The sequence below is a fragment of the Salmo trutta genome, chromosome 1 (genome assembly GCF_901001165.1).
Source record: "Salmo trutta chromosome 1, fSalTru1.1, whole genome shotgun sequence".
Taxonomy (NCBI): domain Eukaryota; kingdom Metazoa; phylum Chordata; class Actinopteri; order Salmoniformes; family Salmonidae; genus Salmo; species Salmo trutta.
Window position 1 is genome coordinate 38,838,413 of NC_042957.1, and position 13,436 is coordinate 38,851,848.

The 13,436-nt window shown below is 41.7% G+C and overlaps 1 protein-coding gene across 3 annotated transcripts in view; it reads right to left on the reverse strand.

Annotated features, from left to right (window-relative positions):
* Window positions 1-13,436, reverse strand: part of LOC115195609 (glutamate receptor ionotropic, kainate 2) — a 237,538-nt gene that overhangs the window by 29,798 nt on the left and 194,304 nt on the right. For 2 of the 3 annotated variants that reach the window (XR_003878718.1, XM_029755660.1), the window contains exons 13-15: window positions 10,084-10,202; window positions 5,320-5,537; window positions 4,609-4,834 (exon numbers count right to left, since the gene is read on the reverse strand). Coding sequence is in view for 2 of the 3 variants with exons in the window: in XM_029755660.1 (XP_029611520.1) it covers window positions 4,609-4,834; window positions 5,320-5,537; window positions 10,084-10,202 (563 nt within the window). In the remaining variant the exon portion in view is untranslated. The remainder of the gene's footprint in view (window positions 1-4,608; window positions 4,835-5,319; window positions 5,538-10,083; window positions 10,203-13,436) is intronic. The other variant, XM_029755669.1, reaches the window with a different exon arrangement.

Here is a 13,436-nt window from a genome sequence, read left to right on the forward strand (position 1 = left end):
CCCAAGCCATAAGACTCCTGAACAGCTAATTAAATGGCTACCCGGACTATGCATTGTGTCGTCGTCGTCACCCCCCCAACCCCTCTTTTACGCTGCTGCTACTCTGTTTATCATCGATCATCACTTTAAAACTATTATTATATTATTTTATTATTATTTTTGTCAATTTCCGCCTGACTGATGTGCCCAAAGGAAACTGCCTGTTGCTCAGGCCCTGAAGCTAGGATATGTATATAATTGGTACCATTGGAAAGAAAACACTCTGACATTTGTAGAAATGTTAAAATAATGTAGGAGACTATAACACAATAGATATGGTAGGAGAAAATCCAAAGTAAACCCAACCAGCCCTTTTTTTTCTTTGAGAGCCCATGCTCTTCTAATGGAACGTATAGGTAACAAATTTAATCTAGCTCCCAGTATGCAATTACTATGGCTTCCTCTGGGTGTCAGTAGTCTTTGTTCAAGGTTTCCGACTTGTTTCTTCCAAAACAAGGAAGAATAATGAGTTTTAGTACAGGGACGCAGACTTGGAAATTTGTGTATGCGCCCACGACAAAGAGGACACGCACCTGCTAATATCGCTTTCCTATTGAACATACTTCTTTCCGTATGAAATATTATAGTTTAATTACATTTTAAGGTATCTGAGGATTAAATAGAAAGATATTTTGACTTGTTTTAACAAAGTTTAGGGGTAGCTTTTTGGATTCCTTTCTCTGCATGTTGAACGAGTGGATTACTCAAATCGATGGCGCCAACTAAACAGACTTTTTGGGATATAAAGATACATTTTATCTAACAAAATGACACTACATGTTGTAGCTGGGACCCTTTGGATGACAAATCAGAGGAAGATTTTCAAAAAGTAAGTGAATATTTAATCGCTATTTGTGAATTTATGAAACCTCTGCCGGTGGGGCGCCATCATCAAACAATTGCATGGCATGCTTTCGCTGTAAAGTCTACTGTAAATCGGACAGTGCAGTTAGATTAACAAGACTTTAAGCTTTTAACCAATATAAGACACTTGTGTGTACATAAATGTTTAATATCCATAATTTGTATGAATATTTATTTGAATTGCGCACCCTCCAGTTTCACCAGAAGTTGTCCCGCTAGCGGGAAGCCTAGCCTTACTAATCGTACATGTACATAATACCTCAAATAGCCCGACTAACCGGTGCACTCGCACATTGACTCTGTACCGTTACCACCTGTATACAGCCTCACTACTGTTATTTTCACTGTCATTTTACTGTTTTATAAAATTTCTTTACTTATCTATTGTTACCTAATACCTTTTTTTTACTTAAAAACTGCACTGTTGGTTAAGGGCTTGTAAGTAAGCATTTCACTAAGGTCTACATATGTTGTATTTGGCGCACGTGACAAATAAACTTTGATTTGAAGTATTTTTACTTAAGTATTTAACGCGACTGCAACTTCAAATAGTTATAATGCATAGTAATAATGTTTGGTGGCAGGACTATTATCAGACCTTCTGGAAAAAAACCCTGCAAATGAATACAAAAAACAATGTTTTAAGTGAAATATTAGCTTTTGTTTGAAGTAAAAAAAAAGACAGGCAATTTAAAAGCTAATTTGAACTATGTACTAACAAGGCTTTCATAATAAGCAGCTTGACTACTGCTAGAGTACTGAAGCTTTACTTCAACGGGTTGATGTACATTGAACGGGTTGATTAGAATTCAACCTTCTCTCAAACAGCTTAATACATACTCTTAGAGTAGGTTTACACCATTAATGTACCAGTTAATGTAAACATGTTTTTGTTAATGTAAGACACGCAATCTGCCATCTGGGATTCTGTTCAACATTCCTAATCTTGATATACCCATTGGTTCAATCTGCAGTTCAAACAACAACAAAGCCAACACCCCACCACTGTTTGGTAAAAAGCGAAAGAATTGGTGGTGGAGAAATAATAATAATGTAACCACTTTCAAATTCATCGATAGCTCTATAGATACAAAATGAACATTTTAACCATATTCCGAGGCTAAACAGTGTTGGTTTCTAATTACATTGTTCTGATGGGATATGACAATTGGACTAATCTCATGAGGCATTTATTATATAAGTTATATTCTTAAAGAATCAATGGGTGTGTGTAAATAATTTTAAAGTAAAAATATATATTAAGCAATTACAAATGTACCCTTTAAATACTATAACTTATAAATGTTTCAAGTGCACAGCGCAACTGTCTTAAGCTATCATAACCCAAAATATAAGGTTGCATTACTCCATTGTTTATAACAGGAACCTAAACCATGTATAGCTTCAAAATACTGTATGTACAAATGCTGTCAACTACCTTGTCTCAGTCACCTTATGGATAAGGCTTGGTCAAATGTTGGGTTAAGGAGTGGTTTTGCAGACACAGATTACACCTAGTCTTGGACCCTAAATAATTTAGATTTTCCATTGATCTTGATTTTTTTTATCCAGAACTAGGCTTAATCTCTGTCTGGGAAAAGGTCCCCATAATGTTTAAATGAGTGGAATGGGATTGAAATATGTTTACATTACCAAGTACATTATTGGGGTAAACCTACTCTAAAAGCATGTATTAGGCTGTTTGAGAGAAGGTTTGAATCCTAATCAACCCATCCAATGTGAGTACATCTGTTGAAGTATAGTAGATCAGTAAAGCTACAGTACTTTAGCAGTAGTTCAAACTGCTAAAGATGAAAGCCTTGTTAGGTCAAATGAGCTTTTGAATTTCCTGTCTTTTTCGGCTTCAGACAAAAGCTAATATTTCACTTATAAAAGCTAATATTTAACTTTTATTAATAGATATTTAGAAGAAAAAACACGTCACATCAGGCATGCAATAGGAGATAATTTAGCAATGTGTGTGATGGAATTCCTTTTTTAAATGATTATTTTGTCATTTTACCCAATTTTTCGCATTGCTGCAACGGGCTCGGGAGAGGTGAAGGTCGAGATACGTGTCCTCCAAAACATGACCCACCAAGCCACGCTGCTTCATAATACACTGCTCGCTTAACCTGGAAGATAGTCGCACCAATGTGTCGAAAGAAAAAATCGTTTGACTGACGACAGCTTGCAGGCACCCGGCCCGCCACAAGGAGTCGATAGAGCGCGATGAGCCAAGGAAAGCCCTCTGGCCAAACCCTCCCCTAACCCAGATGGCACTGGGCCAATTGTGCATCGCCCTATGCGGCTCCCCGTCAGGGCTGGCTGTGACACAGCCTGGGATCGAACCCCAGGGGTAGCAGTGGTCTCTGCGGCCTCATCATGAACACAATAACCCCAGTGACACTGGGATTAGAAAACATTAGCAACAGCTTTCCCGCCCGTTTCTCCTGGAGTCCATGAGATCTGACATAGCATATACAGGGCCTTCGGAAAGTATTCAAACCCTTTGATTTTTTCCACATTTTGTTATCAAATCAAATTTATTTCTAAAGCCCTTCTTACATCAGATGATGTCACAAAGTGCTGTACAGAAACCCAGCCTAAAACCCCAAACAGCAAGCAATGCAGGTGTAGAAGCACGGTGGCTAGGAAAAACTTCCTAGAAAGGCCAGAACCTAGGAAGAAACCTAGAGAGGAACCAGGCTATGAGGGGTGGCCAGTCCTCTTCTGGCTGTGCATGACATCATTTTCGGGAATTTTCTAAATTTCTGCAAAACTGTTTTCGCTTTGTCATTATGGGCTATTGTGTGTAGATTGCTGAGAAAAAAATAAATATTTAATCAAGTTTAGAATAAGCCAGGAACGTAACAAAATGTGGAAAAAGTCAAGGGGTCTGAATACTTTCCGAAGGCACTGTACATTATGGGCCGTACGTATAAAGCGACTGAGAGTAGGAGAGCTGATCTAGAATTTGGTACTCCTTTCCATGTGATCTTGTTCATTATTATCCAAAAGTTAAAACTGATCTTAGATCAGCAATCATACTCTGAGATGCTCCAGGAATACGGACCCAGAACCTTCTTTGTGGTACATAATCTTTATATGCCAGGCAAAAATGTTGCCCCAACACAAAAGGCTGGGTATGTCTGGTGTATTATGATGCACTGTATGTGTCAAGTGGAACAGTGTTCACACATACCAACTAAAATGCCAGAGAAAAAACTGATTTGTGATCCTGTAGCTATCTATGTCAGGCATGGTATTTTCAAATGTCAATCCGTACAATTGTCTTAACGTGTGGGGAAATACTAGATTCTGTGTAGAATTCCTATAAATATTATTGTCCATTTCCCCTTCACTTTAACCCTTACCTCCCAAACTCAGTCATAACACTTCATTCTTCTACCCTTTCAAGTATGCATACAGTACATTACATTAGCCATATCTGTCTCAACCCTCCAAACTCCAAACTTTATCTGCTTGCCCTAATATACATGGTCATTGACAGATAGAACGTGACATGGCTGATGGGCGATGTCGGTGATATGTTAAAAATGGGCAATATAGGAGATATGGGTGATATAGGAGTTATGGGTGATATAGGAGATATGAAGGGTGTGGACAATTTTAGCGATATAGGTGATAAAAGCAATGTGTGCGATATAGACTATTATAGACTATAAGGACAATATGCGTTACCCATGGGTGTTCCCACTCCGTAGGCCTTGGAGTCGATGAGGCCCCCTATCTGGGTAAGGTTGCAGTTGCGCTGGGTGACAAACTCAATGGTTGTGGACTCCATGAGGAAAGCGTAGTCGGAGGTGAGCACGCGCTGGATGCCCGTGTCTATGTTTTTCACAATCACAGACGTTCGCCGGCTCTTCATGAACTCCCACATCTTGTCGTAAGTGGAGATCTTCGTCTTCTGTCAAACCACCGGAGGAAGAAAAGGAAGATTAATGAAATCCACCTCTTCTAATAAGAATTGATTTGGTTCATGTAGCACTGGCCTTTCCAGTGTCAATCAATCAATAAAATTGATTTATAAAGCAATTTTTACATCAGCAGATGGCACAAAGTGCTTATACAGAAACTCAGCCTAAAACCCAAAAGAGCAAGCAATGCAGATGTAGAAGCACAGTGGCTATGAAAAACTCCCTAGAAAGGCAGGAACTTAGGAAGAACCCTAAAGAGGAACCAGGCTCAGAGGGGTGGCCAGTCCTCTTTTGGCTGTGCCCGGTGGAGATTATAAGAGTACATGGCCAATACTTTTTTAGTACCTTGAACTGAGGGGTTTATTATATTTTCTTGCGGTCTTTCCCTACAGCAGATCGCTATTTGAGTGATACCCACAACTACAACACCGCAGAAGACCACTTATCGCAGTGAGCCCAATGGTTAGCTAGCTACCTTGAAAAAGGTCATTGTAGATCCGTCCTCCACCACTCCGTACAGGATCTTGGTCTGTTTGGCCAGGTCATCGACTGAGTCGATGGGTGACTCCATGCGCTCCACGGTGAGGAAGGCAGCCAGGTTGGCCGTGTAGGAGGAGATGATAATGAGGGTGAAGAACCACCAGATGCCCCCCACGATCCGGGTGGACAGGGCCTTAGGCATGAGCTCTGAGCCTGGGTATGGAGGGGAGGATAGGGGTGTAAGGATTGGAGACATAGAATTCCAGAAGTTACAGCAAGGGTGTATGGAGAAGATGTCGACATAGGCAGCATCCACAAAGGACTTAGTGAGGGGTTATATTGTGCTCTGTGGATCATCCGGGGTATCCTGAGTGGGACTTGAATCCAGGCCACTGGGACTGTCCGTTGATTAGTAAGAAAGGCTGCTATGTGTTGTACTTAAGCCTCTCCATTATGTATTGGGAGTTGGACAGTAGGGGGTTGGTTTCATGGACCCAGATTAAGCCTACTCCTTGACTAAAAAGCATGTTGAATGGTGAATATCCATTGACACAGCGTTTTAGCCCTTAAAATAGGATTCATCTGGGTCCAGGAAACTGGTCCTAAAGGTATACTCATTTAACTTACCGTCCGTCAACACAAATCATTCACTTCTTTAAAGTTACACATTTACATTTCACAACAAAAACTTTAGTGGAAACTGACAACTTTGTTGGGTCTGACTGTCATGTATCCAAGGTAACCTCACATCCTGACCCCACGTCCCACTACTCTATGGGCAATTTGTTGCGGGCAATGGGAGAGGACTCTGGGTAGTGGCACCTGACATGAAGCTGTTCTTGTTGAATAAGTGCAGCATGGCTAGTTGGTAAGAGATAAGTTATACCTAAAGGCTAGTTCGTTCACACTTATCATGCTCACCCAAACATGTTTTGATATTTTACTTTCACTTTGTCCTTATCATCAGCATGGTTACAGCAACTAGGGTGGATGCAGAACCAGGCCAGCACAGACTCTGCTCAGTCATATGGAAAGGGTATCTGTTACACTGAGACCCTTACCAATTATTATAATTGTTTTATAGTGGTGGGAGGTTTGCAATGCAACCCCATTTAATCTATATACAGTTGAAGTCAGAAGTTTACATACATACACCTTAGCCAAATATATTTAAACTCGGTTTTTCACAATTATTGACATTTAATCCTAGTAAAAATCCCTGTTTTAGGTCAGTTAGGATCAGCACTTTATTTTAATAATGTGAAATGTCAGAATAATAGTAGAGAATGATTTATTTCAGCTTTTATTTACTTTCATCCCATTCCCAGTGGGTCAGAAGTACTACATACATTCAATTAGTATTTGGTAGCATTGCATTTAAATTGTTTAAATTGGATCAAACATTTCGGGTAGCCTTCCACAAGCTTCCCACAATAAGTTGGGTGAATTTTGGCCCATTCCTCCTGACAGAGCTGGTGTAACTGAGTCAGGTTTGTAGGCCTCCTTGCTCGCACACGCTTTTTCAGTTCTATCCACAAATTTTCTATGGGATTGAAGTCAGGGCTTTGTGATGGCCACTCCAATACCTTGACTTTCTTGTCCTTAATACATTTTGCCACAACTTTGGAAGTGTGCTTGGAATCATTGTCCATTTGGAAGACCCATTTGCGACCAAGTTTTAACTTCCTAACTGATGTCTTGAGATGTTGCTTCAATATATCCACATAATTTTCATACCTCATGATGCCATCTATTTTGTGAAGTGCACCAGTCCCTCCTGCAGCAAAGCACCCCCACAACATGATGCTGCCATCCCCGTGTTTCACGGTTGGTATGGTGTTCTTCGGCTTGCAAGCCTCCCCCTTTTTCCTCCAAACATAACGATGGTCATTATGGCCAAACAGTTCTATTTTTGTTTCATCAGACCAGAGGATATTTCTCCAAAAAGTGCGATCTTTGTCCCCATGTGCAGTCGCAAACTGTAGTCTGGCTTTTTTATGGCGGTTTTGGAGCAGTGGCTTCTTCCTTGCTGAGCGGCCTTTAAGGTTATGTCGATATAGGACTCGTTTTACTGTGGATATAGATACTTTTGTACCAGTTTCCTCCAGCATCTTCACAAGATCCTTTGCTGTTATTCTGGGATTGATTTGCACTTTTCGCACCAAAGTACATTCATCTCTAGGAGACAGAACGCGTCTCCTTCCTGAGCAGTATGATGGCTGCGTGGTCCCGTGGTGTTTATACTTGCATACTATTGTTTGCACAGATGAATGTGGTACGTCCAGGCGTTTGGAAATTGCGCCCAAGGATGAGACCCAGACTTGTGGAGGTCTACAATTTTTATTCTGAGGTCTTGGATGATTTACTTAGATTTTCCCATGATGTCAAGCAAAGATGCACTGAGTTTGAAGGTAGGCCTTGAAATACATCCACAGGTACACCTCCAATTGACTCAAAGTATGTCAATTAGCCTATCAGAAGCTTCTAAAGCCATGACATCATTTTCTGGAAATTTCCAAGCTGTTTAAAGGCACAGTCAACTTAGTATATATAAACTTCTGACCCACTGGAATTGTGATGCAGTGAATTATAAGTGAAATAATGTGTCTGTAAACAATTGTTGGAAAAATGACTTGTGTCATGCACAAAGTAGATGTCCTATCCGACTTGCCAAAACTATAGTTTGTTAACAAGAAATTTGTGGAGTGGTTGAAAAACAAGATTTAATGACTCCAACCTAAGTGTATGTAAACTTCTGACTTCAACTGTATAGTAACTGAATTTCTCTGCAATTATCTTTCAAGAATAGAGGAACCAATCTGAATGTAAATGGCTGTCACAGTAGCTACACAAAGTTACTACTCCAATAAGGACTATAACTTGTATGTTCATTCAGTTGCAATAACACTAAAGGAGACACCTTCACTATAACAATAACTTAGCACAAAATATGTCAAATAATAATAATTTGAAATAATATACACTGAGCAATTATGTAAACGCAACATGCCCAAATGTCAAAGATTTGACTGAGTTACAGCTCATATAAGGAAATCAGTCAATTGAAATAAATTCATTAGTCCCTAATCTATGGATTTTACATTACTGGGAATACAGATATGAATCTGTTGGTCACAGATACCTTAATAGAAAGGTAGAGACATGGATCAGAAAACTAGTCAGTATCTGGTGTGAGCACCATTTTCCTTATAAAGCGTGACACATCTCCTTCACATAGAGTTGATCAGGCTGTTGATTGTGGCCTGTGGAATGTTGTCCCACTCCTCTTCAATGGCTGTGCGAAGTCGCTGGATGTTGGCGGGAACCGGAACACTGTGTCATACACGTCAATCCAGGGTAACACAAACATGCTCAATGGGTGAAATGTCTGGTCAGTATGCAGGCCCGGAAAGAACTGGGACATTTTCAGCTTCCAGGAATTGTGTACAGATCCTTGCGACATGGGGCCATACATTATCATGCTGAAACATGAGGTGATGGCGGTCGATGAATGGCACGACAACGAGCCTCAGGACCTCGTCACGATATCTCTGTGCATTCAAATTGCCATCGATAAAAAGCAATTGTGTGCATTGTCCGTAGCTTATGCCTGCCCATACCATAACCCCACTGCTACCATGGGGCACTCTCTTCACAATGTTGACATCAGCACATCACTCGCTAACAAGACGCCATGTCATCTGCCCGGTACAGTTGAAATTGGGATTCATCCGTGAAGAGCACACTTACTTCTCCAGCGTGCCAGTGGCCATCGAAGGTGAGCATTTTCCCACTGAAGTCGGTTACAACGCTGAACTGCAGTCAAGACCCTGGTGAGGATGACAAGCACACAGATGAGCTTCCCTGAGACGGTTTCTGACAGTTTGTGCAGAAATTCTTCAGTTTTGCACACCCACAGATTCATCAGATGTCCGGGTGGATGGTCTCAGAAGATCCCGCAGGTGAAGAAGCCGGATGTGGAGGTGCTGGGCTGGTGTGGTTACATGTGGTCTGCAGTTGTGAGGTCAGTTGGATGTACTGACAAATTCTCTAAAACAATGTTGGAGGCAGCTTATGGTAGAGAAATTAACATTAAATTCTCTGGCAACAGCTGTGGTGGACATTCCTGCAGTCAGCATGCCAATTGCAGGCTTCCACAAAACTTGAGATATATGTGGCATTTTGCTGTGTAACAATACTGCACATTTTAAAGTGGCCTTTTTATTGTCACTAGCACAAGGTGCACCTGTGTAATGATCATGCTGTTTAAGCTTTTTGATATGCCATACCCGTTAGGTGGAAGGATTTTCTTGGGATAAGATAAATGCTCACCAACAGGGATATAAACAAATTTGAGCACAACATTTGAGAGAAATAAGCTTTTTGTGCATATGGAACATTTCTGGGATCTTTTAATTCAGCTCATGAAACATGGGACCAACACTTTACATGTTGCGTTTATTTTTATGTTCAGTATATTTTCCTCTCCAGCTTCCTCTGTACATTCATTTCGATCAGAAAACGAGGTAGCAACATTATTCTTGTTCCCACTTTAACCTAACTACAACTTTTAAGGTTAAATGGTGCCTTCATAAACCCTTTCTAAGCCCTATATAAATGCTTCATGACTCTTTTTTTTCCCACCATGCAGCACACACCCAGAGGCCCCTGTGTCGCCCGGAGCCTGGCCTAAAACCTTGGACCCCAGAGAGAGTGGGACACGGAGATAGCCACAGCACCAGCAGGCTGAGGCAACTACCTTGCTGCATGAGAGCCCCGATGCCGAACCAGAAACTATTGAGCAACGTAAAATTGTTTTCCACCACGTCCGAGTCTGGGTTGCACGGATGGGGGTTGTACCACTCGTACGGGCTAAACCTGTGGTGGAGAGAGCACACAGACACTAAGATCAGTCAAACAAAATAACATTCATGGCCAGGATGGTCTAGTGGTTAGTGCCTACAGCACACATCCGTCGGTGTTGGCATGGGTTCAAATCCGGCCGACTGCTTTTGACACACACTCCATCTCCTCGACAATCTCTCCTGTGTCCAATAGATCACACACAATACCTTTACATTAAAAAACAAACAACGTTCGAGCTTCCCTAAACAGACAAAAACATGATGTGAAAATCGTGTTATTGTAAGGCGACCAAAACAATAGAAGCTCCTATGATCCTTTACTATGCCCTTTGGGTCCCTCGCTCCACTCGACACCAAACACAAATCATTTACCCTTTCCTCCAACATATTGACGTATTCAAATGCTTTCAGTTTGTTGTGAGAGGCCCAATCGATGGAGTGTAATAACATTGTCACTGGAGATAATGTCCCCATCCCTGATCATCTATGGAGCTCATTGAGATTTATCGACTGGAGGATCCTTTCTGATTCCTCCCTGGTGGTTTGAGACCCCATCACCCCTTCCTAATTCAGCCAATATGCCTTCTTCCATCCATAGACTTCCTTGTGCATGTCTAATCCTCCTCCCCCTCCATTGCCTGACTCACCCTCTCCCCTTTTCCTCCCCATCACTGCCTCCCTCCCTCCCTCCTTGCTTCTCTGCACCCTAAGGGCGACCAGGGATATTCCTAATTTATTATCTTAAGTGAGAGTGGAGTCACATTAGCAGTGGGCAATTGGGTTAGCATTAAGCATCAGAACCTGATTGAGTTTGTGCTAGAGGAGTGGAGGGAAGAGCAGAGCACCCGGCTCATATTTGTAGAATTCTTTGGCAGATGCGAATAGGGTGACTGTCTCCACCCCCCTCCAGGTGCCGCCCATCTTCCCCAATAACCCCTGTGTATTTATACCGGTGTTCTCTGTTTGTTTGTTGACAGTTCGTTTTGTTCGTCAAGCCTACCAGCGTTTTTTCCCCCTTGCTCCTGTCTTTGATATTTACATTTACGTCATTTAGCAGACGCTCTTATCCAGAGCGACTTACAAATTGGTGCATTCACCTTATGATATCCAGTGGAACAACCACTTTACAATGGGGGGGGGGGGGGGGGGGGGGGGGGTTAGAAGGATTACTTAATCCTATCCCAGGTATTCCTTATAGTTCCTGTTTTCTTGTTTCCTGGTTTTGACCATTCCTGCCTGCCTGCCCTGATCCTGCCTGCCGTCCTGTACCTTTGCCCCACCTATCTGGATTACTGACCTCTGCCTGACCTGACCCTGCCTGCTGTCCTGTACCTTTGCCCACCTATCTGGATTACTGACCTCTGCCTGCCCTTGACCTGTCCTTTTGCCTGCCCCTGTTCTAATAATACACTTTTGTTATTTCGACACTGTCTGCACCTGGGTCTTACCTTAAACGTGATTGTGGCAATCGTCACCTACACAACATCAAACATACAGAGAGCTATAGACACCCATGGGGCTGGGGGTTTGAAAAAAACCATCAGGGCTTTGTTCCAATCTCCATACTACCACTAGAATGGATGTACTCTAAGTGGTATGATAGTAAAGAGATTGGAACACAGCCCAGGTTTAATGTCCTGCTCATTGTTTCAGAATAAATTCCTAGTAGTAACTGATGTTTGACATTGATATATACTAGGCTATGCTGTTTGCTTCCATGAATATGATCAGGGGTTAAATGCATGTAAAAAATAGTTTTTTATGCACCTATTACACCAAGTTGGTGTTGTTTGGATTAATGTTGTTGAGCATTTACCAACCTTTGTGTTTACCACTACATCCCTGATTAGCATACATTGTAAACTGTAATCAGAATTACTTCGCTAAGTGTTTATGGTTCTCTGTATAAAGAAAAGTTTATTCCACAAAGATTATGAATTGCGGGCCATTTATGGACTATTTATTTAAAAAAGAGTTTGCTACGTGGATGCATTCCAAACTGTACCCTGTTCCCTAAATAGTGCACAACTTCTGACCAGAGCTTTATGTTCAAAAGTAGTGCACTGTAGAGGGAATAGGATGCCATTTGGGATGTGTATAATTTAGCCTTTTCTTTAGTGCTGCTCCATATACACTCCACATGGGAATCATTTCTCTGGACATGGCTGTGATGTCACGCTTTAATACTTCCTTGGCCACCTGATTGGCCGGAATGTCAATGAGCTCTGTTGACTTGTAAACACCAGAGACCGTGCGCCGCTCAATGTCCCCTGTAGTGCTGTGTGTTATGTGAAATTGTGTGACAGTGTGAAACTGTGTGTGTGAAAGGAACCGATTGTGTGCGTGAGGTTTCTCTGTGTGACCTTTCGGTCTGCGTTCCGACCCTGCATTTCCCTGGGTCTTGTTCTGCACACTGATTACTACAGGAGAGAAGTGTCCAACACGGGAGCGTAAGGTCACCGCACACACACACAAAGTTAAGATGGCACCGAAGAGGAATTCCTGACGTTTTACATAATCCTAACCAACTGTGCTATTTTGTTAGTTGTTTTGCATTGTTTGTAAATTATTTTTTAACTTATTTTGTACATAATGTTGCTGTTACCGTCGCTTATGACCAAAAATAATTCTGGACATCAGAACAGCGATTACTCACCACAAACTGGAAGAAGCTTTTTCCTTTAATGAGTCCGACGAGAAGGATATACTGCTTTCCAAGGAACAGGCCCAAATCCCGGTCATTGGCGTAAAGAAAAGATGGAAGAAAAGAGGACGCAGATCGGGCTGCCTTCTGAGAATCCGTAGGCGAGCGAGTAAATTCCCACTGCCATCCGTTCTACTTGCTAACATGTAATCATTGGAAAATATTGACCTACGATTACGATTAACCAACCAATAGAACATTAAAAACTGTATTATTTTATGTTTCACTAAGTCGTGACTGAATGACGACATGGGTAATATAGAGCTGGCGGGATATTCTATGCACCGGCAGAACAGAGAAGAAGCTACGTCTAGTAATACGAGGGGTGTGTCTTTATTTTACATTTTTTGCATCGACGACATCGTCCCCACAGTGACCGTACGTACATATTCCAACCAGAAGCCATGGATTACAGGCAACATCTGCATCGAGCTAAAGGCTAGAGCTGCCGCTTTCAAGGAGCGGGAGACTATTCCGGACGCTAATAAGAAATCACCATCTAACAGGCAAAGAGTCAATACAGGATTAAGATTGAATCCTACT